The following is a 27404-nucleotide window of genomic DNA, read 5'->3' as shown; positions in this document are numbered from 1 at the left end:
AGAAAGAGGCTTATAAAAAAAAGTATATGATCGACTTTTGTTTGAATTTTGGCACAAGGCTTCTTTGACAACTCTCAAGGACCTCTGCAAGGTCAGTCAGAATGACAATCATTCAAATGTAAGACTGATTCAATCACAAAGGCCTCTGCACGAAAAGTTCCATGCTAAGGGAAAACTCTCCTCTTTCTCAGTAATCCCACCATTTTAAATTCTGAATGATAGGATTCCGAAATTTCCTGGGTAATCCATCAGTATTATCCTTACACATCGATCTGAACGTCCATCTTAGACTTTACTGTCATTTTAACTGACTGTATAGGGGTCTCTTTAGGAATAGGAACAGATGATTTTTTTTTTTTTATCCTGAATTAAGTGAAATTAGTATTAAATGTTAATATTTATGAAAGAGGTCAGGTCAGAGGCCGATCCAAGAATTTTCACAACTGTGCACGCCATGCCCCTAATCAGAAATGTCAATCTAAATAAATATAGTTTCAATAACTTATTTTGAAGTATAATTTACTTTCCAATTAAAAAGAAAAGTGGTTGTTGTATTTATATATAGTGGAAACAAATTATCAAGAAAATATTTTTTCCACATTCTAGGGGTTAGGATGTAGGACTCAGCAAGATCTCTGAGAGAGTACCTCAATGATCTAACCCCCATCTTCTTATCACAGAAGTACTTATTATATTTCCTTCACAGATTAAGCTAAACCATTAAACATGACATTTGTACATTAATTCCCATATACTGTTTATATTTTTATTATAACAATACACTTATTTTTTATTTATATTTTAATTTTAACAATACATTTATTTTTAATAACCCTTACTTCTTGGTTTTTCAGGTTTTGCCTGACAACATGGAGTATTCCCCAATGTTGGTTGTGATGTTATGGGCACTGACTCCAAGTGATGCTTCATCCATAGCTGCCAAGGTCCAGGAAATGCCTACTCCTGGGATGACAGTTCACCAAGAATCATATTTCACCTTCAACCATGGGAAACCATTCCTTGCTGAACAAGATCCTCTCACAGGAGCAATCCTCAATCTCAAGACAACTCCAGTCATTCAAGATGACTATGTCTATGAAGAAGAGGAAGAAACTGATGGAATAGACAGGAAGGATAGTCCAAAAATATTTACAAGAAATGATATAGCCCAACCCTCAAAAGATGCAGATCTACATAAATTTCTAAATCTTCCAGTACATTATAGTTCCAGTGGGAAGTTTCCTCTTATTTCAAGTTCATATGCTAATACAAAAGTTCAAGGCCATGGTGCCAGTGCCTATAGCAACCACAGATTGAATCCGACAACTTCTACTTCAACTGTTTCTCCCTCTTATTATTCATTAAAAACATCAACCAGTACTACAAACACTGAAGGTACAACTTCAACAACAACAAGAACAACCACAACTACTACCACCACAACCTCTCCAACAACAACCACAACAACAACAACCACTTTAAGGCCACCCACAACAAGAACAACTTCAAAACCACCATCATCATATGAATACGAATATGAATATGATTATGACAATGAACATGAAAAAGAATCGACTGAGAATAAAACTTCAAATCACAATATTCTAGATTTTTTCGACAAGGATTATGAATTATTAGGCGCATCTGAAGAAGAGAAAAATACTTCAAAAGTTGGTACTAATCAACCCACTGGAAAACCTCAAGATGTGGTGATGGTAGCCCCAAACACTAATATATTTATTCCAGCTGATTATTTGAAACCTAGTTCAGATGAAAAGTACAACAAAACTGAATATCAGCAAACTACAACAGTTAAAACAACTACTTCAACAGTCGCCCCACCCACCACTTCAACAACTATGAAATCCACTACTTTTCCTACTATTAGATCGACCACTGAATCATTTATTGTCACTTCATCTACCCAAAACAGATTACTCTATAGCTATACTGAAAGACCAAAACCATCTAATGAAATTGAAAAGACTGTGCCCACAACTGAAAGCTCAGAAGTAAATGATAAAGTTGATCATAGCATATTTGGCATGAAAATTACTAACAAAGATAAACAAGAAGTAACAACCAAAAAGGAAGATGACCCAAGCCCTACCTTACAAACTACAGAAAAAAGACCAATTGTCTTCTTGCCTACCAGATTACCAGATGAAATTAATAAAAATGAAACAAAACTTATCACAGCTGAAGAAGAAGATAGGCCCATTCGAAAAAGACCAAACCCTCAACAATCTGATGAATCGAAACCTTCTGAAGTTATTGTGCCTCCAACAAGACCTTCAGATTTCCACTATACTTTTGTAAAACCAGGCACTCGCCCACTAAACATTAATCCTCAACAAAATGGACATTTCAATCCATATCAACGACCATACACTGCTCCAACAATGGTTCCAACAGAAATGTTGCCACCTCAAAGACCCTTAGAACACTACCACAGACCACAAGAAAGGCCTTATCCTGAAATATTGCAATATAGACCAATAGAACAGAACCGACCACAAAGCAATAAACCAATGGTAAATGTAGGAAACAGAGTACCTATTTACAACATACCAGAAAACAAACCAGTATTGGAACAAACGAATAACAGACCAGTACAAACCTTCCTACCAACACCAATGCGCCCAGTAGAATCAAAGCCACATGAAATCATTCCTCAAAAACTTGAACCTAAACCATTTGCAACAATGGCACCCACCACATCATCCCGGCCTGGAGAATCTTCCTCAGTTCTAATAAATAGACCACATATCCTTCCACAGAGACAAGAATTTCAACCAAGGCCGACCGATGCTGCTACACCAACTAGAAACCCTGAAAATGTTCAAAAACCAAGTAAGGTATCTAATCAACCCACAGATATAATGTACCCTCCCTACTCACAGATACGCCCTCAGGAGCCTGAACAAAAGCCATATGTTCCAGAGTATAGACCACAAAATCCAAGGCCGGAACAAACAAGGCCGCCTATAGTTATTCCCGATTTAATACATAGTCTTGAAACCCAAAGTACCATAGAAAATCAGAATCAACAAACTATTTCATTCAGCAATAATAAACCATATCCATCTCAGTTTAATCAACCATCTAAAGTAGAAAGTCATTTCATCAAAGTATCTCCAGGTCAAGAAAATCCAAGTTATTCTCTACAAACATCTTTTTCGATTGGTGTACCACCAGCTGAAGAACCTCAGCAAGGCATATCCAACTCCAACCCCACTAAAGTTGCGGTTGCACCTGTAGGCCAGGGAGTTGGGCAAGTGCTTTTCCCAGATGAGGAAGAAAAACGACCATGGACCTTCCAAGAGGAAAAAAGGCCACAGCCGCAGTCCTTTCACAGTCCAGAAGGTGAGAAATACCCAAGGCCGTCATGGGAATCACATCTAAAACCACCACTTGCCTTTAATCATTTAAGAAAAGAGCCTTTCTTACACAAAAGACCAAAACCCAGACCTGACTTGCCCAATATTCTCCCTCAGTTCAGACCAAATGCAAAAGTTGGGCATGCTGAGCCACATATATATTTCAAAACTCCCCTCGACACACTACAACCTCCACCACTTCCAAGGCCACAGTTTTTAAGGGCTGAATCGGAGGAAGAAAAACAACAAGTCCATAGGAGAAATGGTCAATCCACCAGGGTGGCACCTGTACCTGCACAACCAGCACACGTACCTGTACAACCAGCACACATACCTGTACAACCAGCACCTGTCCCAAAAAGAGGTGCATTGAGGTCTGAAGATGAAAAAACTGATCCAGTGTTTGTAGTTTATCCTAGCAATAATGCTCAAGACGGCGTTGTCATTGGAACAAGGGGCCCACAGCGTCCTCTACCACCAGACAACCTAGAATTAGAAGATTCATTTCCACTTGATACAAATAAAAATTTTCAAGCAAGAGTTGATACACCCATTTTGAAGGGAAAAGTAACCTCAAAACCAATTGTAAAGAATGACTTTCCATATCCTTTAGTAAAACCGACAGAGATAGAAGAAAAAGTAATTACAACAGTCACTAAAGAGTACACTGCTTTCAGTCCAACAGTTTCCCCAACGGAAAAAGAACATGATACAGAAATAAATGTCATACCATATTTGCAAGACTATCAGCCTTTTGCAACAAAAAAACCAGCACAAGAACCTCCAGTATGGAACACAGGTAATGATACCAAACCGATTTCAGTGACACTCAAAACCCAAAAAACTGAAGTGACAACCTCAAAAATAGATAATCATAAAACAAGTGATTCCCCGACACCACAAGATTTCCAGGCACCATTCTATGCCAGCTTATCTGCTCCAAACCAAGGTTGGAGTGTTTTAAGACCAAGGCCAAGTCCTGAAAAGGAAGAAGAAGAAACAACAACAGCAAAAATAGTTGAGGAACAAGAGAGTAAATTTGATATACAAAACTTCAAACCACAACTCTTTGGTGGGTTCAAGCCTATCATTCCACCAAATATGGAACCTAAAGAACCTATTCAAGAAGACAAAGAAAATTTATAGGAGTAAAATTCTAGTAAAGTCCTCCAATAAAATAAAAAATATGTGTGTGTCACTGACTTAAACAAAATGTGTGACTACAAATATATTTTTTAACAAAATAACTAGCTGCATATAAAGAGTCAACGATATGCACAGTTAGTATTACATTTCTCCTAGACTGTTACTTACTGTAGATGGACTCAGTTAATTCATAATTTGTAAAAGGTTTTGTTAATTTCAAATATGAATTGACAATGCAACTTTACTAATACCTGTGTGTATCGACTAATAATAAAATGTATATATTTTTGTATAAATATTATAGCAACATAAAATGACAATAATGTTACTATGTTAGGGAATAATATTCTTATAAAAAATATTTATGATAATTTAAAGGTGTTAGAAAGAAATATAAGTGAAAGTCTGAAAATCAAAACAACTCTGAATGTTAGAACTCTATTGAAAAGCATCTGGTCAAGAAATATAGTAGGGTGTTGATTTTATCAACTTAAGTTGGCCCAACAATATCTTTCAACCTAATTTTACCTAAATTAGATAAGAATAATTATTGTAACAGAGTTTGACCGATAAAATATTACACTATTTTATCATTAATATTATATATTAATGAATGTAATCTGAAATATAATATAATTAACTAAATTCTGATGGTATTAAATAAATAAAATTTACTATCATTTAAACTATCCCTTGCATGTTGTATGTGCTTAGTCAATTATATAATCAACCTCCTACTCTACTTACATTCTCGGTGACATTAACAAATAATGTCTGTTATAAGTTATTGTGATTTTACAAATTAAACTTTTTTAATGCATTTACTGTGTTAAATGACAAAGGATAAAGTGAAAACCTGATGGTGGAGGGTAAAATAAGTGGGGTATAAAATACGACATTTATCTATATCGTACAAATGTTGTATTTTATACATTAAAAAAAATAATGTGTGGTCACATAAATAAAAAGTTATGATAATTGTATAAATTCACGTCAAAGTAGACCTGTTTAGTTATCATTAATTCTAATAATGAATAAGTTGAAATTTGTTAAGCCATTTGCTACAAAACATTTAGTTAATATTGATACGTGCATAGAAGAATTTTTAAGTGAAACAAAATTAAGGTCCATTGCCTTAATCAATAATCTACGCTTTTATTGTGTAGCAAATTGGTTAAAAGTTTTGCCATTAGAAACGTATTGGGAAAAAATGTAATTACTTAATATATAACATAATTTAGCAATAAGTTGTACTTATTTGTTCTTTTATAAACTTTAAGTGTATATAGCTAGTCACAATTTTAATTTTTATATTTATATACATAAAATGGAAAAAAAAATACAATTTATTTAAGCTTGTACAAAAAAAAAAAGAAACAGAAACGCACAATTTTCAGTGCACCATTGACACAGCTACAAAAACTGCCTTTCATTTTTTAAACTATTTATTTATTTATAATGTAATTTATTTATATAGATCTATTTAAATTTTTAATAAAATTTTTATTTATTTTGCACATTTATATAAGTAATAAATTTTATGAAAAAAAAGTATTGCTTTATTTTTTTCAAAATCCTAATAACTATACTTTATATATTTAAGACATAAACAGGAAGAGTTTTTTCTCAAAGCAAATTTAAAATTAAACTATTTCGTTATAAAATTATATTTTCATTGAATCAAGCTGGTTTTAGATACTCAAAACAAAAAAATTATTAATACTACTAACAATTTTTCTATCCATTGGAGAAGTTTGTCGGGGGGTGCGGTCAGCAAAGAACAACATAAATAAACAAAACCATATTTATTTATTTATTTTATGCCGACGTTTCGACCTGAGTTTCAGGTCCTCATCAGGGGTTATGGCGTAGAAGGTTGGCGGTTTATGTTGTCCTTTGCTGACCGCACCCCCCGATAAACTTCTCCAATCATTAATCTACGGTCAACTATCTACACCTCAATTTTTCTATCCATTCGTTCAAGTATAACAAGGAGCCATGTGGTACTTACTATATTTCTCTTTCCTTTTATCAAGTTAAACAATTAATTTTTTTAATTAAAAATTAAACCCATTGTTACACTGTACCAAGGTGGAGACCCAAAGTTGCTAAAGTGAGGTCTTTGCACTGCTGGCCAACACAGTCTCAGAGCTTCCATTACTTGTCTGAGTAATATTAAACAAAATCAGACCACATGTTCTGATATTTTTTCAGCTTGTTCTTTAATACAGGAATCACAAAATTCTTCCTAATGGCCTCATTTTGATAGCTTTACCAGTAATCCAGTCTAACAACCTTTATCAAACTGCAGTGAATCAGCTGGTCTGATCATCAAGAATGGGCCAACTAATACTGTTGTATTCAGATAAGAGAAGTAAATGTAAACACTGCCTTCAGTATTTGCTGTAATAAATAATTAGAATTATTTTTATGATGTTAGTTCAGGAAGGATTTTCTAGCCAGTCCATGAAGCCTTAAATTGATTTACAAAGTCCTATATTTTTTTTAAACAAATTAAGGACTTTAAATTCTATCACAGAGATTCTTATGTCAGTGAAACTAAAGACTATAATTGATTATAAAGTGAGCAGTACCCAAGCTTTCTTTTTTTTTTTGTCATATTTAAAAAACAAAATGTGATCAGATAATTATTATTCTGCAATAAATTAATAACATAAAATAAGAAATTTTTTTTATAAAATAGTCAGTAATTTTATCAGAGTGTTAAGTCGCCAATGCTAGACATGCTTAAAAAGATGCACGTCTACCATAATGGTCACTTCACCCGACACAACTTTTTGAAGTTTGAGCACCTTTGTAATGTGGCGATTACCTCTACTTTTTATTTCATTGAGAATATCCGAAATAGGAAGATCTGCACTCCCAAGAAATCCTAAAACAGAGAAACATTATTATGATAACAAAGAATTAAACAAAAGAAGTAATGATGATACAAGGGAGACTGTTATACCCAATGGAACAGTTATACCAGTTATAACTTTTTTTTTTGTCAAATGTGTTAGGATTAAAGAAAATCAGTGATATGTTTAAAAATTATTTAATTCAAAAAACATATTCATAAAAACAAAAATTGTATTTTGTCTGCTGGTACAACTCCTTCCTCTACAATTTGTGATTTTATATTTATCCCATTATTAGAAAATTATCATTATCACATCAAGAAAAGAAAGATTAATTTCATAAATGATAAATGAAATCCTTACTATCTGGTGAGTAGAATGCCTTACTCTTCACTATTAAATGAATAGCATCATCACAAAGATCTTTTATCAAAAATTTCATTGGTGACTGCCAAATAGGATTTGGTCCATTACAGATTGATACAGGAAGCGTTTCACATGATTTGCTACCAACTGCCACTTCACAAAAAACCTCATTAACAATAACTGAAAAACAAATTAATTTAATAAATTTTAGTCTGTTTATGAAATAATATATTTTATGAAAACATAATATGACATCAATACTTTTTCGAATAATTTTGTAACTTAAGCTAAAAAGTACACTTATAGGACTTAGATTTTTGTTGAATGAGGAAGCCATCACTTCCATTAACAACTATTTTTGAGAGAAAGGTGTCAAATACTATATGGACAAGTTGAAAAGATGGGAGCATCGCTGGTAGAAGTATAGAGACTTGGAAAATATGTAGAAAAATAAATTTAAAGAAAAGATTGGAAGATTATTTGTTGACTTATATAATTAATAAAGGGCGATGATCTTATAACTTTATTGATCATCAACCAGACCATCCTCCTTTTTAAAAAAAAGTTTTGTTTCTTTGTAAGGTTAGAAACGTTTCAGACAACCTTTGTATATCAAAAAAACTACAATAAACAATAATATTATTACCATTTAATGATTGAACTGCAATATTTCTGCCATAAACGATGATTAATTTTAGCATGCCTTTTGGGCGTCTCTCTGAAACAAAATGAGCGAGTGATATTATAAAAAGTAGCAAATTTATACCTTAAAGGGAGAATTTTACATAATGTTTGAATTATCAGCTACTTGGTTCCTTAATGGTAGCACATTCAATAAAACTAAGATATCCAATCCAAGAAAATTATGAAAACCTGAAACTAGCTCTATATAAGCTGTCATGGCATCTCCTGTAAGTTGCCCCATAGGGCATGTCATAACATAGGCACTCAAAAATCATAGCCTTCCTGAAGCTCAAAGGAAAAATTACGTTACAATAAATAAAGAAAAATATGAGTAAAACTTACTAGATCTTTGTCTTGTTAAATGGAGTCTTTCTTGCTCTGTTATTTCATTCTTGGCTTGCAACAGCATTTTCAACCAAAGATTTTTTTCATTTTCAGTTGGAGCACACATATGGAAGATATATTTGTTGTGTTCGAGAAGGAACTCATTTTTATCAATGTCTTCGGAACTTCCAGTAATGATTAAGTCATCCAAAAGCAATGGCTATTGAAGTAAAAAACAATAAAAAATATAATAAATTTGGAAAATTACTTTTGTTTGAATATTAAAATAAATTAACAAATAAACACAGAGTAAATATTTACTTGATAATACAGCGATTTCATTATTTTATTAAATGTTTAACAACTAATTAAGATCATCAATTATAATTTATATATTAGTCAGAACTGCCTATAATAAGAAAGCCAGCTGATTAGTATTAGTGACTACAGAATTTTCTACACCAAGAGATAAATTAATCTTTCTAACTAGATACTTCCAAATGTTGAAAATTAAGAAAACCCTATTTCACAGTTGTTTTGATATAAATATGTATGAACATTTAAATATATTAATATTTTTTATTAATATATATATAAATCTTCCACAGCTATAATAAACAACAAGAAGACAACAATCAGTTTATCTGTTAAAATCTAAAGCCATAGTATTAGAAAGAGAGTAAATGGGAAAACACTTTATATAGAACTATGCAACTTTTCACAAACTGTATAATACATTAAGTTCTTATCTCTTAGTGGTATTTATGAGAATATCCTTATTTCCTGTTTTTAAGTATGTTTGTACATACAATTTAAATTATACAAATATTATGAGTAAAAATAGAATACAAAATTTTATTAATAAACTATGATTAATTAATAAATAATTATAATTAGTAATTTATAATAAAAAGTGATTAAATAATTAATATTTATTAATAATAAATATGTGAATTAATAAACTTGTTTTGATTCATGCATGACGTGTTCATTTTTTGAATAAGCATTAGTATAAGCCTTTTCAGCAAACAACCCTCGATAACTACAAATTCATTAGGCCTGTGAATGTATGTCATGGAGGAATTTCATACGTGAAATGATGAGGACAATCAATTATTATACTTTAAAATATTCTCGAAGCACTTGTTGAAAACCAATTTCCTCTAACTTTTAAACAAGTTATTTCCATGAATTATTATTTTTTAAAATTGAGTTGATATTTATATAATGTAATAGCATGATTGAGTTGGCATTTATATAATGTAAAGAAGTGTACCTATAAGTTAATACTGTCTCATGAGATCTGTAGAATGAGAATTATATTAGTCAAGAATTGATTTATTAAGTCAAACTCACCTGCTTGTATATTCTGAAAGAGATGTAGTCGTGCTTTTCAAAGCTGAATAAGCCACCCAGCGGCCTCGTTGGTTGTACCAGCAAAAGTAAATCATTCATGAGGAAACCCATAAATTCTTTACCACTTTTCTTCTAGGAACAAAATATTAAATATTACAAGGTTTCGTCACCAAGAGAGGTATAAAATTTAATCACTTTTAACACATACCTTCATCAAAGGACCAAAATGTAACAACTTTCTAGGGCCAAGATCATGAGTTAAAGAATTAAAATTCAATGGCTCTGGAAGTTCATCAATGAGAACATGGTTTTGCAGCCAGTCTAGCTGCTCAGCATTTTCTTTTTCACGAACATGTTCATTTACCTCATAAAAAAATATATATATATAATTTTCATTGCTAATTTTTAGGAACAAAGGTAAAATTATTTTCTTCAATCATCATACTGATATGAGATGCAACCGCCTATGACTTAATCTGAGCCTTCTCTATTTGTCTTCTACTCTGTAACTCATAACTTAACTTGAAAAACACACCTTATATTAGCAAATGTTATCTAACTGTTTCAGTTTTGGTCTTCTGATCTCTTTTCTTCCATTAAGAAAGAGACAAAGTTCATTGTCAATAACATGTCTAAGATATCAGTATGCTATTATAAATTGTGGGCATGTCTGGGAATCCAAAAGATAAATTGAAGAAAATAATTCATCAGTCTTTTTAGCTTAGCTTCTATTCATTAGATATCTCATTGTAATTAGGCAGCACAGCCAAGATTGGAAGAAGATGCTATCTAGAAACAGTTCACCAATCTGATTTGAACATAGGGTGAGAGAATGGAGTTGAGGATAGGTGCCTCAGTTTCTCAAGGGGCATGGGGGTTTCTAAGCAAGGCTCCTTGGACATGGTAAGAATATCAACCCCTGTATTCCAGCTGTAGGGTACTAGAGAGCTTTAAGCATATAGCAGCCACCATCAACAATGAAGCTCACAATGAATCATAAATCAGCACAATGAAGAGAGTCACATTGGTGAGGTAGACAGGGCTCAACATCCTGATGAAGAACAATATTCCTTAGCTAATGACCAAGGAGAACTACCTGTACTAGGAGGCTTTTGTGTACTGATGGGAGGAGGCTCTGGGTCCAACTCACTTCACCCAGGACAGGAGAGCAGGAGCAGTCCATCAGAGGAGACACAGATGAGAGTGGTGATAGTACTGAAGAGTGAACTATGTGCACCGCTCACGATAACATTTTAAATGTTCAAGGCATAGAAGTTGGTTGTTGGGCAAGCACATGTAATCTTCCATTACTCCAAACACCTGTATTACCCAAAAGGAAAGGGTAGCAAATAAATAACTGAAGTCACTTCTTCTACTTTTGTGTCAACCTGTTGTACCTTATAGCATAGGGGACACTGTAAGAACTGGGAGGGAAAATAAGTGAGGAGGTGAGCTTGGATAAGAAAAAGAGATAACAAAAGCTACATTTTAGAATGGAAATTTTTTGAAAAATAGATGCTATACATTGCGGCTATGTATAATTGGGCTATGTTTATTGTTCATCACTCTTCCTTTACATGAGGATGAGTTAAGAAGGACATACAAATACAAGTTAAGATCATGACATTAAAAAAATAGGTAAGAAGATTAACATTGGTTGCTAAACTGTGTCTAGATATTTTTTCCATTATTTTTAGTTTGCAAATGCTGAGTTTTCTTCAATTATTACCAGCAAAATACCTATTAGAGTCTAATATGGTTGAATTTTTATCAGAGTCACTTACATGTTGTACATTGGCAAAAAAAAATATCACATCTTGAGTGAAGTTCCTTGCAATCCCATATTGAGTGCTTATGATGTGTGTATTGAGTGACCTTTCAATAAAAGGGAGACTTAATAGAGTAAGAACACCGTTCCAAAACCAAATATTATACAAAAACTATTCCATAAAGCAGACACGCTGTCATAACTTGAAAATTATTAAAAGCACAGAGTCTCTCATAAAAAGAAACAGGTATGAACGATGCATTAAAAGTGTCATTAAGTCCAAATTTTATTTTTATCAGTATTCTATTTCATAAAAACGGACATTCCTAATCATAACCTACCTACATATACCTATTTCCTGAAAGTTAAAAAATTAGAGTTTAAACAGTGTTCTTGCCGATGTGTGATCTGATCACCATATCAATATTGCCTCATTACTCACTTGTTTACACAAATCTTCAGCTTTTTTGAGAGATTCTTCTAAGGGAAGTCTGTCAGGATGCCCCTCATTGGTATACTCCAATATCTAAAACAATAAAATAAATATATAAATACTTTTCCTAGCAAATAATCATACTTTTAAATGTAATACAAATAATTATTAATTTTAGTGTGGCTAATTTACATACATAATAATATTAAGGATAGTAACAGGCATTTTTTTAAACATTTAAATTTGCAAATATTTTATATTAATCTTTGAATTTAATATTTAAATATGTTAAAGCTTTTGAAAAAGTCTAATGTTAAAATGATAACCATATAATTAATCAGCACCTAAAAACTAGCTTTGACTTATTTTGGGATCAAGACTTTCAGAACTAATATTTTTATAACCTCAGCCAAAAAAATTTAACAGAAAACTAACTACCTTAGATATCAGAAGAGGGTATTTAGTTATTCTCTGCATCGGTTTAATTAAAAAAGAGCTCAGAGGAAGCCCTTTAGCCCTTGGATCTGACTGGCACTTATCCAAGAGTGCTCTGAAGTGTTTGTTTGTTTCACTGTGTGTATGTAGGAGGGCAACAGCACGTCGTTGGCGAGCACAGAACTCAACATAAATCTGCATTTGAGGCAACTAGAAAAAAAATTAAAGAAATACCTAACAAACTAAAAATTACTTATAACTATCAGACAAGGTATAATTATATGAATGGAATAAAAAATTTGACTTTTATTTGATATTCAGACAGAATAAAAACTCAACCCTCCCAATCTGGTTAGAGTAGGTTGATCACCTATAACATAACCCTCTTTCCCCTCTTCTCATTTGTCAGAAGTGACCAGAATGGTTGTAAATAGAAAAATAAAAATTAAGTTCATAAAATCCTATTAGAAGGAACAGGAAAGTTAAGGAAGCTTCCTCAGAGCTTAATTTTTTTTTTTTAAATTATTCCTGAGTTATAGAGCCATTATTTATAAAAACATTGTACTTTTAATAAGAATAATATGAAACATTTGGAACATTAAAAAGTTTCATTCTCTGAATTAATGAACTTTGTCATTTACTGAAAATTAACACTTTATGATTTTATTAGAAAGCAAGGTCAACAATATACAGTTATATTTCCACAGTTTCCTTGCATCTGCTATTAAACAACCCATTTCTTCTTTTAAACTCCACACAGTTAAGAATTTCTACATCTTCAGTTATATTATCCACACTAGTTGGTTCCACCTATTATCAACGACTGGGTCTAAATCTCTGTCCAAGTGAGTTTCATACAGTTTTATGTCTACATTTTCTTTAAAGAATGATGTTATTTCTTCCATTGTGAGCTTGACTTTCCACTTTCTTTTTGTGGTGGTGAGTAACATACTGTGCATAGTGTCAATACACTAATCTGGCAATCCGAAAGGTGTGGAATAGTTAAAATAAATAAATAAAAATTTAAAGAAGAATCATGAGTTTTAACATCAAGAAAGGACTGCAAGCTATTTAAATGAGGTACCTAAAGAAAGTAGAAAAGAAATAAATGCCAGACAATAGGATAGTCAGACTATCACACAAAGATAGAATCAATGGTGGGAGAGGCTGAGGAAGACCAAAACGGTCAAAGAGGTCTCTTATAAGCAAGAAATCACTGTAATAGGTAGAGTGACTCGACAATGCACATAACATGATCGTAAAGCATTATTTAGTCTTGGAAGTGAGCCATTATTTACATGATATACCCCTAACCACACATATATAATACAAAACCACTACCAAGGCATGATTGAATAATGAAAAAAATTATAATAATTTTTAACATTTAGTTTTAATTTGGCATTAGAAATAAATTAAACAATATTATAATAATAGAAAAGCTGCATTGTCATGCATTAAATAAAATTAAAATGAAAAAATTACATTCTCACATAGAATATCCCCGATTGTAGCAACAATTCCATCTTTACTTTTTTCTCTCCTAACATGAATGGCACTAATAGGAAACATTAATGCTTTAATAAAAAAATATTGTATGCTCATGTTTATAGTTTTTAAAATTAAATAAGGTTTTACGTACCGCAAAAATGAGTTGTTGCATTCCAATATCTCATCCCAGTTATTAAAAATAGTTTTCAATTGATCATTAATCAGTAAATTGCTGTTAGCTATAGGTATTTTAAAAACCTAAAAAATAACATCAATGTCATTAGTACGTTATATATAATTAATCTATTTTATAATAATTACTTGTAATAAAAAACTTTAATTTGGACCACAAATATAATGAAACAATAAAGAAGGAATAGTAGATGTAATTATGATATAATTTATGAAGAAATAGATGTAACTACAGTTAGAATCCTGCCCATCTGGCTCCTTCTGATTAACCAATAGGAAAAATCAAATTAATTAATTAAATGCAGAGAAAAAGAAAACAAAATAAATGACTTTGTGGCTACTACTAAAAACTTAAAGGTCGCTTTAAATTAAATCATACTGCTAAAGAAATTTTTTTTTCAATTATTTTAAATTTTTCTGTAAAAATAATATTTGGTCAAAGTAATTAAAATATACATGGTCCATTGTTCCAAGTTATGCTCAAATGTTTAAAGTGATTTACTCCACCTTGGCAAAACTATTTGTATTTTTATAAATAGATAACATATCAAATACAAAGTATGATATTTCTAGATATTTAAAGGTAATAGCATTAAAATTTGTAAATTAGAAATAACTTTAGAGTTGAGATTTTATGGAAAGAAGGAAACAATAAAATATTTTAAATTTTTAAACATCTATCACACTATATCTCTTGCAGTAATACAGATATATTCTTTAATTAATTACAGATTGTTCCCAACAGAAAATTAGACTTGTTAAAATGAAGACTATATTGTATTAGAATACTAAATCTTATTAGGAATTTTGAATATACAAAATGAAGGACTTTACTAGAATTACTTACATCGACAACTATTGTCAGGTCATACACATATCTTTCTTCAGTAGAAATTAATTCTTCTAAATGCTTTTGTCTTTCATTGTCCTTACAAACTGTTGGATCCTTGTCTAAAATGAATGATCAATTAACAGATGAGAACTCAGAATTTCAAAAATTCTTAATTATATTGACAGGAAAATAAAATAATTATTAAATTTTCTACATATGCAGAGTCTTTACAACAAAATAAATCATTTTTAGACTACTTTTTTAATAATATAAAGTACAAACTGAAGGAACTATATGTATCTACATTTACACAAGATCAGTGAGAAAGGTTTATTTTGTTTTATAACTTTAATATTTAAAATACAAACACTTATGTAAGAAAGGAAATTATTATTGTATTTGTTTAAATAAGGTTAAAACCTCGATACAAGTATTGAACTTTTAAACAATCCAGAATTTAGTAAATAACATCATGACTTTCTGGTTTCAAGTTTTCAACATCATTTGACACTTTTACCTTTAACCTGACGATGTAAAAATTCAAATTTTCAAATAAATAACTCTAAATTTGTTTTAATTGTTTGTTTTGATTGTTTTAAAAATATTGTGTTTTGTCTATTTTTAGTTATATTACTACTTTTTATCATATTATTTTGGATATCGAATTTGAAAAATGTAAAGATATTACTTGGAAGATTGATTGGAAATCAAAATAAACAATGACACTTTTTTTCATGTTCCAGTTGAACGTAATAATATTTTGTATTAAACATGAATTTCATAACGTTTTTATATAAATTATTATAGCTTATATAAGGGAGGAAATTAATAAGAAAAAACACTATTTCAAAATATTGAATATATTATTGGTCTAAAAAAAGTTGTTCACAAATATTTTCTGAATGTTTAAATCATTTTCTTTAAATTAATAATGTCCCTAAAATTTTCATTTTAAGTATATAATCCTTGTTGCTAGTCTTATGATGAAGTAATAATGTTTATAAATAATATAAGATTTACAATACAAACCAAATGTACCTTTTGACGACATCCTGTACTTTTTCACCAACAATTTCAAATTTAATTTCTAATAGAAATGTTTAAATTAATTACTGTAATCCCAATAAATTCACCAGGTTTTTAGTAAATTGATCAGTATCACATTTTTCTTCTTTAACAATGTCAACAAATACTGTTCAAGATAAGATAGCGTCATACATTTCTCTTATGTTTGCTGATCTAGTTTTCTATAATAGGAAAAAAGTATTAAAAATTTTATCACTATAAAAATTAATAAAGTATAATAAATAATACAATTTGAGTTTGGATAATAATTCATAGTAAATTAGATTTAAAAAGGAGAAGTTATTTAATGCACAACTTTTCAGAAGTACATTATAGTATTTTACTGATAGAAATAAATTTCTTTTATTATCCACAATATAATAAATTTCATTAATGAGGTAATATCAATAAAATTTGTTCAAATTGCTAAACAAGAAACAAAAAATTAAATAACTATTGAACTTAAGCAGTAATAAATAAATCAGTTGCATAAAAATATTTTCAAGCAAATGTATAATCTTCAGTTATTAAATCTTAAAAAAAAAAAAATTAAAAACCTTTTAACTCACATTTTTTAATATAAAACTACATAGCAGTAAAAACTTATCGGGGCTTTATTCTATACACATTTACTCAACACTTCTGCTGTGTTTCGGTCTTTATTTTATTTTTTCATTTAGTGTATACAATAAAACTATGATAAGTTTTTATTGTTAAATGGTTATGTATTAAAAAATGTGGGTTCAATAGGTTTTTCACTTAATCTTTTTAATTAGTATTTAATAATAAGTGATTAATTATAAAATAGAATAAAATAATAGTACTTTAATAAAGCAAGGTAGATTCTTAGTGAAAAGAGACTCCTTTAAACATAAATGAAATGGATAAAAATAGTGGTATATCCAGAGGGTGAAGTTAAAAGGGTATTATTTCCTCTCCGAAACCACAAAATATTTTCACTTATTTTTATCAATAAACTAAAATTTAACATATATTACTTATTTTATTAGTCCATTAATATACATTTCTGTCGAAAAATATTATATCATGTTCTTAAAGTTATGTCTTCATTCACAAGTTCTAATTATATCATGTGTTTTTCCTGGTTGGTATGGGATTTTTAAAAATAGATATTTGGAGGAATCCCCAAATACTGAAATATAATGCTGGCAAATAGATTAATTTTGAATAAATATAACATGTTACTTATGATTAATTAAACAAAATCCTTAATATCCATTATTGATTATATAATCACTATTGATGATAATTGAAGATTTGAAAGATGAAAAAGCACAAAACAGTTTAATTAATCATAATACAGCTTGGAACCATCTGGATGAAGCAAAGTTCTCTGACCACAGACATAAAAAGCACAGTGTTACCAATAACTTATTCATAAACTGTAATAAAAAGTTGTGTTTAAATACATAATTTTTATTAAATTTAAATAAAAAATATTTAAAAAAATAATATAAAGAATAATAATAATAATTTATAGATAAAGAATATAAAGAATAATGGATAAAGAAGAACCACACCTGATAGTAATATCACTAAAAATTAAAGAAATATTGTAGTTAAAAATAAGAATGAATCATTATTTTACTATAAAAATGGTAAACAAAATGAGAAAAGAGTTAAATTATAGTTCAAGCTCAAAAGTTAAAAATATGAAATTAGTAAATCATGCATTATTAACACAAATGAAAAACAGATCAATTTACCAAAAAATCCTGCATTAGAATAGAAAGTGAATTATAATTTTGAAATAAAGGTTCTAGAATATGTTAATTGGGGAACAAGTATGAAAAATATTAGTTTTCTAAATATAATTAGGGATGTTCAATATAGCTATTTCTTACCGGAAGACTTTAAAGATGATTATTTTAACAGGAGGAAATCATTTTTCGAAAGGGATAATTTAATAAAAAAATAATTAGGGGAGAAATTAATTTGATGATTATTAAATCCATAATTTTTAGGGGCCGACATGTCAAATTCATAAAATTATATACTTCAATAGTAATGACTGCAAAATAATTTTATTCAATAATTAATATCAGGCTAATTTTTGAAGTGAAAGAAAGTTAACTTAAAATTGTCAAAATCTCTAAAAAGTTTTAGTTTGATATTAACAAGGTAATATTTTCATGCTGGCTCTCAATATCATATGGCTTGCCGAGGAATTATTATAATAAATTCCTGCTTATCTGTAATGATTGGGACCAAACTCATCTCGGAATAAGTGAAATCATTCTCAAAATAAAATTAAATTACATTATAAAATGTGAAACCTAATTACTGAAATAAATAATTATAAAGTTTATTTTATAAGATTTTTCTAAAGATAACCAAATATCAAAATTAAATATTTGAAAAAAGGCAAAGCATGACTAGTACTGTGGGACACGTAAACCAAATTTTGCCAAAACTCATATGAATCCTAACTTAACACACAAAATGTATTTCTAGTAGTTCTAAAATAGTTACTAAGCAGCTAATTAATTTGAACAAGTATTGAATTAGAAATTTCATTCAAATGGGTCTTTTTTCAGTATTTTTTCCTTAAAGCCCTAAATGGTGGATTTTATCTTATTCAATGCATAATTTAATATTAATTAATTTGTTTAATTATAACTTTTTCAATAACATCCAAAGTTTAGGACTTACAGGCAAAAAAAAAAAGACTTATTTGAATGGAAATTTCTAATTCATTACTGGATTAAATTAATTAGCTGCTTAGTAATTGCTCAAAATGAATTTCTGTGTTACGTTTGGACTCATATGTAGTACTATACCTAAGTTTTGCCAAATTTGGAAATAAATTTCTTTTTTTGGTTTACTACATACTACTTAACCAAATCAATATGTTATGGTACTCATTCGATGGACAATTTAATGCTGTTTAATTTCTTATACCATAACCGTTTCGCTAGGATGCACTGTTTAGGTATTATAGGCAAAACAAAAAAAAATACTAGTTTATTATTTCTTTATTAAATTAATTACCTAATTAGTAAGTTTTATAGCTGCCAGAAATGTGTTTCCATGTTAAGTGTGTTAGAAACTAATTTTTAAAATTATTAGCAGAAGTATGTCTTATGAAATGGATTTCTTGCATAGGGCTCCTGTACTATTGTTACTTACATATGGCTCCATACAGTACCGAATTACTTACAGGCTCTGTACTATTGTTGTTAGTTTTGGCCAGAGTTTAGTTTTGGAGGGAGAGGAGAGGGGTCAGACTTATCCGGTTATACAATACTCAATTCCTTTGTGATGTAACAAAGCATTAGGACTAAGAAATGTATAACAATGTTTTCAGTTTCAGTATATATTATTTATGAAATATAAAAATAAGTTTATATAATTTTCTGTAATAGGTAAAAATAAGTGAAAGTATTTCGTGATTTTGGAGGGAGTACCTCAGAGCTCCCCTTTGACAACACAACTGATTACATAAGTAGTTTAATTGTAATTTCAGTTCTTTTTAAAACCAATATACTCCGGTTTATACTCAGAACATACTCCATATACTCCAGTTTCAGTTTCAGATTAAAAGGACTTTCAAATTTTCGAGACTCTGCTATTGGACCATTGGGATAAGGGTAATTGAACATTGTTTGGAAATAAGCAAACAATGTAATGGAAATGACTGAATTTAAACAACAGGATGGAGAGTTTTGGAGGTCAAGGGAAAGGTAAAATAAAACCTTTGTATCATGCAAATATTGTATTTTATAAGTAATAAAATAATGTGTTTTCACATAAAGGAACAGTGGATATAAATATAGAAATAATATCAAATGTTACTTAGACCCGTTTAGATATGGTTTTAGGCTTATAATGAATTTTAGAAATAGCTTTGCATAAATATTTCTCTATAGAAACTACAACTTGATACATCAGTATTTACATAGATGCTATAAGATTATTAGTAACAACAACAATAACAATCTTTTAAAATAATTATGCTTTAGAATATATATAATTTTCTTATCTTAAAGCTGCTCTTTAACACCTATAAATAAGATAGAAATATTTAACAGTCATAAGTTTCAGTTCTGCCTTAGTAAAATAAATATCGATAAAACACTAATTTTACAACATGACCTCTATAATAGGCTTAATACTGTTTAAATTTGTTGATTGTCTTATCATATTTCTTATTCAACTAAAGACATCGCAAATGGTAAAATCATTAGCATTAAAGGCCGTACAGGAAGCATAATATTAATACAATATTAACTTATTAACCATTAATACAACATTAACTTATTAACCATTAATACAACATTAACTTATTAACCATTAAATTGTACTTTTTTGATTTTCAAAAAATTCACTTAACTATACCTAACATTTTAAAATTTAAAACAATCCAAACATAATTAGTAAATATTTTCCTTTCATTGTCTCTTTACTTATAAATTAATTAACTTATATATATTTATATATAAAAGTCGCATTTGTTAACAGAATTATTTACATGATCCATTGTTTTTTTTATAAAATATAATTTTATTAAAGCTTTTTAATTGAACAATCAATAGCTAAAATTAAAAAACTGATGCAAAAAGTATTTATTAAATTTTTTTTGTAATGCAAAAGGCAAATTTTCCTTAGGAATATTATAGGCACAGTTTTTGAGAACATTTAAATATAGTATATAGTGTTTCAATCTTTCTTTCTAAATGAACCGTCAAAAAATGATTCATGCAAAGACCATTTGAACTAGATATATTTTCCAGCACAAATGAATTAATTGAAGGAATAACTTTTGATTGTACAATAATCATCTTTAAAATTGTTAATAATTTATTTATTTATTTAAATCCGGCTAGACAGAGTAGAATTTTAAATACCTGACTCTTATCAAAGCTCTGAAGCTACAGAGAACCTCTCAAATAATTTGTGGGATTTAAAACAGGTACTTAGTTCAAATTTTAAATTCTAAAATTCACAAATATACTTATTTAATTTACACTTATATCAGCAACAATTAATTATAATTTATTATAAGTGAATTTTTTATTATGGAAGAATCACTCCCTGAAATGAATAAATAAATTAGGAAAAAAGTTGAAGATTATTAGATTAATGTTTTCATGGACCTATAATAATAATTTAATTAATTCTTTAGTTTGAATTAAATCATTGCCAATTTTTTAAATTATTGCAAATTATATGTCATTAAATAGACCACCATAGAGGACTTTTTAAGGCCGTGGAAGCTAAATCTAAACTTTCATTTAGAAATTCCATTTAAATAGGAAACAAATCCGAAAACACATTATTCTTAAAAACAATACTAAAATTGTCAAAGAAATATAACCACACAAACATAATTTCTTCAATATTAACAATTTCACATAACAAAAACTAAAACGATTATAAGAAAAACAAGAATTTCAAAGTGAATAAGAGAGTAAGAATATAATTTTCAATACCCATTTTTCATGAAATTTAGTCATTTTAAAAATATTTACTTTTCAATTACAATTTTTTAAAAATTAAAATAACTAACAGACAAAAAAGTGACTATATATCAAGAAATATAATTTTTTTAACCATTAAAATAATTTATATATCTGTTTAATATTTTTTTTAGTAGTACAATTTTGTAATTTTTACAACCTCTCACTCGGGAAATCTAAAGCAATGATAAAAGCAATTTCCTTACAGAGATATTAGATTTGATTTAATAACTATTTCAAGATATAGCGACTTAAATCAAAAAAGTATGTATATATAAAATTAGGTAAATACATTAATTCATCTATAATTAAATTAGCATTAACATTAATTATTTACAGACACAATTTAGGGTCTAGTGTAAGTTCTTGTACGTCGTTTTTAAATCATTAAACAGGTAAATTACAAAAGAACATAAAATTATTCAAAATGAGTTTTATATATAGGCATTACATTATATAGGTATTTAGTCCCTATTTTCTTAAAGTCAATAAAACAAATCTTAATAGCTGAACAGAATTACAAAATTAAATATTATTATATAATTTAACTATAAATACACTATTATAGATTTTTTTTAAAAAAAGGATAGCAACTATTTCTACTAGCTATTAAACTAATTTTTCTGCCATTTGAGATCATAACTGAAGAGTTTTTATCCATTCTTCATAATTAGTACTTATTAGGAAAAAAAAAATATTCTGGCGAACAGTTTCAAGAATACTTAAAAACACTTGAAGGAAAAAGATATATCAAAATATAAAGTAACCTATTTAAAATCTTTCAAGAAATGATTTATAAAGGTACAAAATAGAAACTGAAACATAAGAAGGACAACTATACATAATATGGAATGTTAAATAGAAATGTTGAAAATGCAGTCAAAACAGTCAGTAAAAAACTATTATATATAAATTTAAAATTAAAAAATCTATAGCACAAACCTAAATAAGCATAAAGCCAAAATATGAATTAATAATACCATGGATTACAGTTTATAATTTTATGGTAACTAAAAGAAAAAAAAAAGACCGCACAATCTCCATTGATTATATGCTCAACTTTAAGGCAATGGGTTGCTTGAAAATCATTTGGAATCTTTGGAATTTCAAATTTTGCGATGGTTGAAATAATTAATTAATAACAAGTTAATTAATAAAATCCAATTAATTGATTATATTAAATTAATTGTTCAACTAATTAATAAATGAGTTGAGACTAGGAAGTGTTCCTTGACTAGACACTGTTAAAGAGATGAACATCGAGTTTGAGTGTCACTTCACCAGAACGAACTTCATGAAGCTTAAGCACTTTCGTAATAGGTCCATGGCCTTGAGAACGAATCGCACTTAAAATATCAGAAACGCAAAGTTCTGTACGTCCGAGAAATTCTGAAAGTTAAAACAGAAGGCTATATCAATGAGATATTAATCAATGGAATCATAATTAATGTAATTGAATCATACACTACAATAATGCTGTGCATTACAATTTTTTATGATGCCGTTTTTTTGTATTTTTTTATTTCATTACGTACATTAAGCTATTACTTAGACAATATGAAACTTTATGATTCAATGATAATACTGCTGAAAATATTGGAATAACATTGTAACAAGATATTGCTGCCCTGAAAATATAATGATGCGATCATGGAATTTCGTGAAATTGACCTAATTGTTTTGACACGCTAAAAAATGATTTTAATGGATATCTGTAAATCCATATAATTGTAATTACAAAATTGCCCCTCCATGGCCAACTTTTGGATAATATTATGCCAATTTACAACATCTAGTAAATGGATTTTTGAGCCCACAAACACAATAAAATCAATTTAAAATATTAAGTAATATAATATACAAATATAAAGTAATAGTTTACAGTTGCATCATTATTCTTCTGGGGCAGTGGTCTGTTGTTGATTTTTACGGACTTACAAGGTACCACAACTTAAGCAACAAATTGTAACAAACATTATTCACACGATTCAATTCATTAGCATTAAAATTCAGTTTTAAAAATTAATTAATTTCTAGAACTAAATGGCTCTATTTGAAAAACAAAATTACTAATAATGGATAATTAGGCAAAATTCTATTATTTTGGAGGAAAATATGACAAAAAAAATATTGCATTCTAAAATGTTGTACAATTTCATCTTGAATTATGTAATTAAAATTGTGAATTTTATTTAACACTACATAATAAATAAATAAAGTTGTGTAATTTTATTATAAACCAAAACCAAAGGATCAAAAGGAAAATAGAAAAAAAAAAATGTGCTGGTTGACTTGGGTTTCATACTGGAAAATGGATAAAGTGAGATTCTATTTATGACCAGAAGCTATCAAATATAAAACAATTACGAAAATATTTTATGGTTTTATATGCCATGTAGACTGGCTTCATTTAAAACATGTTTATATTAACTCCAATTAGTAATGGTGTTAATAAAATGGAATTTTAGAAAATTAAAACTTACCATCAGGGGAGAAATTGCCTTTATCCTTGACAGTCAGACAAAGAACATCTTCTTGTAAGTCCTTGACTAAAAACTGCATGGAAGTGTTCCATTTTGGATCAGAACCATTCGGTGTTGGGACTGCGGGTGTTCTACTCTCTTGACTGCCCATACTAACTTCACAAAATACTTCACGATGAACTACACCGAAAAGAACTTGATTAAAATCATTGAAATCAAAATTTGTTCCATAGTTTGCTACCAAGTTTGATTCATATCAGTAAAAAAGACAACTAAAAACATGCTATGGACCAAGTTGCTCAATATTGATAATAATGTTTAATAAAACAGTATTAAACATACATAGATTTGTCTCGAGACAAGATGTCCAAAATGGCACATTAAAAACATCAATAATTTCAACTTTTATCTTAATTTTAGACAGGAAAACTATTTTTTTTTATTTTAAGATCCGTTTTTATTGATTAATACTTATAGTATGCCACAGAACTATTAAAGATAGTGTAACATCTTGAGAAACTAGTACATTTTGTATACTACAGTGAAGTGATTTAATGTTTTACTTGTACTTTGACAGCAGGAAAATTTAACAAAAAAAATATAAACAATTAAATCATTTTTTTTAGATTACAATGTTGTTATTAACATTTACAGTTTGCCATCAAACTCAATTTTCACCTCCTGAAAACTAACACAGTTTAAAGGTTTAGAAAAATTAAATAAGATGCAAAGGAGAAAGGAGTATTTAAAATATTTTTCAAAGCAAAAATTTCTATTTTTCATTAAATGTCACATAATATCTTTATTTAGTTATGTCTTAAATTGTATTGAAATTTAGTGTTAATAGGGTTATTCAAATATTATGTATAAAAGGAGTAAAATAAATAAAAAAATTATTACTCATGAAGCAGTAATTAAAATAAATTTTTATGTTAGATTTATTCTTCGACTGTTATCCGTAGTAGGGTGACTACCAACCATTTTAATTGATATTCCTGACCATTTCATGACTTTTTCAAAATTCCTTCTGTTTCTGAAAATTTTTCTACAACTTTTTTTACTTTACACATACAGGATGTCTACAATACTCTATCAGTAAAATTCAAATTCAAAACCTGACTTTTTCTCAACTTAAATTAAATTCCCTACCATCCTTCAGAAGAGAGAAAAAAAAATATGAATTGCAAAAAAATTTTTTTTTCATAATATTAAAAAATAGTTATCAATAGATTGACAGTCACAAAGAATAGTTATCAAATTTACTTTACTGAAATATAAAAGTGTTATACTAGGAAGTAATTAAGATGGAGGATTAGTTATGTCCAAAAATATTTTTGAATACCACCAACCTGACATTCCTATCCCAATCCGTAGTCGAGATATATTTTTTAAGATTTTTTCAAGAAAGAATGTATGAAGAATGCTAAAAATGTGTTCTCTATTGCCTAAATTACCAAATGTGTCAACTTGAGACTTTGAAGAACAGACAGAAATCAATGGTTCTATCACAATTTAGAAAAAAATCAAAGTTGTAGATAATTAAAAACTAAATAAATCTGTACCAATGGAGTTTCTTTCTGTAAAACAAATGTTTGCTAAGATAATTATAAATTCCTGGAAGTGTACAACGCTCCATGCTCTCTTCATATGTTTTTTAGAATTGAAATTCACAATGAGCTTAAAGCTTTTACAGAAAACAAGTTTTTTGTGTTTAAAATTTCTTTAAACAAAAAAAGTTTTGATTTTATTTTGAATTATACGTATTCCAAAGATTGTATCATGGACTGGAGTTATTTTCTCTACAGAGGTTACCCTACAGAATGTCTCAAAGCTAGAAGGGCTGTGCCAAAATAATATGTTCTATAGAATACATCAAACACAAAATAAAAATTTATTTTTTTTTTTAAAAGATGTGCCACTATTCAAGCAAAGCAGCAAAATGTTCTTCAAATTAAAAAATTGACAATTTTTTCAGACGTTTGCAGTAATTTCCTGACTTTTTCCCAACTATACGAAATTCTCGATTAGTAGACACCCTGCGCTAAATTTTATTTTGACTGCATGAAATGAGGGGAGATAGTCCAACATTATTTATGAACCAGGAAACAGGTACATAACCAAAAGGTTGATTATCTCTGATTCAAACCAATATTGAGCAACCTTTTATTAATGATGAGCCAAAACCAAGACTTAATTCAAATATATAATGTAAATGAGGAGAAGATAATTGGGGTTGCGGTCAGTAAATAACACAAATAGGTTGAGAGAACTTATCTAAGCAGCAGCACTATTAAATAAGTTCTCTCAACTTACCGACCATCTTCTCCGCATATAATTATCCACGGTCAAGTACCTTCTCATCATTACAAATGTGTAATGGTGTATTAAATTATCAAAATATTGCATGACTACATTTAAAAAAATGATTTAAGATAATTTACAATTAAAATGAGAGAATATAATGATTTTTTTTTAAATGTAGCTCGTATATATTATTTAATAATAAATATTATTATATGTAATGTAATAAGTAACGATTGAGTAACAAATAAAAATTTGCAAGTTTTTTAGATAATGAAAAGAATTCCAAAAAATAATTTCTAGATAAACTATTCCTTAGAAGTAAGTATTATAGATAATACAATTCATGATGGTTAATTCAGAACTAAGTGAGTTAATAATATTTTAACAATTAGTAAATTGAAACAACAAAAAAAGCTATATAATCCAAGCCAACATGCAATAAATACCAACTATGATACACATGCAACTTGTTAATACAATAGAATATAACAATTTTAATACAAAAGCAAAAACATTCAACAAAAATTTTCATAAGATTTATAATTTAAAAATATAATATTTTAAGTTATAATCATTTTTATTTATGGCTCCGTGTTAAGTGTGCCTTCCTAGGAGAAAAGGAATTTGATTTTCCGTATGTGTGTGTGTGTGTGTACATGAATATATGAATTAGGCTGAAATGGTGAAGAGTGTAGTGTTCAATAATAAATAATCCTGCCAATATCATCCTATTTTTTTAAAGGTATAATTTTAAATATATAAAAAAAATAATTAATTTTTTTATACTATTCAATTATCAGTTAT

At 28.7% G+C, this 27404-nt stretch overlaps 3 protein-coding genes across 15 annotated transcripts in view; 1 reads left to right on the top strand and 2 right to left on the bottom strand.

Moving 5' to 3' along the window:
- LOC106680626 (mucin-2) overlaps positions 1-6063 on the top strand; it is a 110539-nt gene extending 104476 nt beyond the window's left edge. The window contains exon 3 of the mRNA XM_014420484.2: positions 855-6063. Coding sequence (XP_014275970.1) covers positions 870-4526 — 3657 coding nt within the window. The 5' untranslated portion in view covers positions 855-869 and the 3' untranslated portion in view covers positions 4527-6063. The remainder of the gene's footprint in view (positions 1-854) is intronic.
- A 1098-nt stretch (positions 6064-7161) lies between these two features.
- On the bottom strand, positions 7162-16446 carry LOC106680615 (intersectin-1). 4 transcript variants are annotated; one of them, XM_014420453.2, is made up of 12 exons: positions 16307-16446; positions 15284-15387; positions 14396-14502; positions 14239-14311; positions 12757-12963; positions 12328-12411; positions 10326-10481; positions 10118-10249; positions 8780-8981; positions 8400-8471; positions 7751-7933; positions 7162-7419 (listed from the first exon to the last, which is right to left on the bottom strand). In XM_014420453.2, exons 1-12 carry the CDS (start codon positions 16317-16319, stop codon positions 7265-7267), a joined length of 1488 nt encoding a protein of 495 aa, XP_014275939.1. In that variant the 5' UTR covers positions 16320-16446; the 3' UTR covers positions 7162-7264. The 4 variants fall into 4 exon arrangements, with proteins under 4 accessions (XP_014275939.1, XP_024214080.1, XP_014275940.1 ...); XM_024358312.2 differs by having other exon boundaries at positions 10118-10246; XM_014420454.2 differs by lacking the exon at positions 16307-16446 and having other exon boundaries at positions 14247-14311; positions 15284-15386.
- Positions 16377-27404, bottom strand: part of Dap160 (dynamin associated protein 160) — a 110260-nt gene continuing 99232 nt past the window's right edge. For 6 of the 10 annotated variants that reach the window (XM_067049625.1, XM_067049621.1, XM_014420446.3 and 3 more), the window contains 2 exons: positions 24297-24476; positions 20054-23202 (listed from right to left, as the gene is read on the bottom strand). In XM_067049625.1, coding sequence (XP_066905726.1) covers positions 23048-23202; positions 24297-24476 — 335 coding nt within the window. In that variant the 3' untranslated portion in view covers positions 20054-23047. Of the gene's footprint in view, positions 16516-20052; positions 23203-24296; positions 24477-27404 lie in introns of those variants that run through there. The other 4 variants (XM_067049643.1, XM_067049645.1, XM_067049640.1 and 1 more) reach the window with 3 other exon arrangements.

This window comes from Halyomorpha halys, unplaced genomic scaffold, assembly GCF_000696795.3.
Source record: "Halyomorpha halys isolate HHAL.00 unplaced genomic scaffold, Hhal_1.1 Scaffold270.1, whole genome shotgun sequence".
NCBI lineage: Eukaryota > Metazoa > Arthropoda > Insecta > Hemiptera > Pentatomidae > Halyomorpha > Halyomorpha halys.
This window is presented reverse-complemented; position numbering and strand designations above follow the sequence as displayed.

Bases quoted from the DNA above. Each gene is read 5' to 3' on its own strand.
- LOC106680615 (XM_014420453.2), bottom strand. The intron at 14,312-14,395 runs GTACGTAAAACC...GTTTCCTATTAG, and splicing joins TGCAACAACTCATTTTTGCG to TGCCATTCATGTTAGGAGAG. The intron at 10,250-10,325 runs GTATGTGTTAAA...TTTTGTTCCTAG, and splicing joins ATTTTGGTCCTTTGATGAAG to AAGAAAAGTGGTAAAGAATT.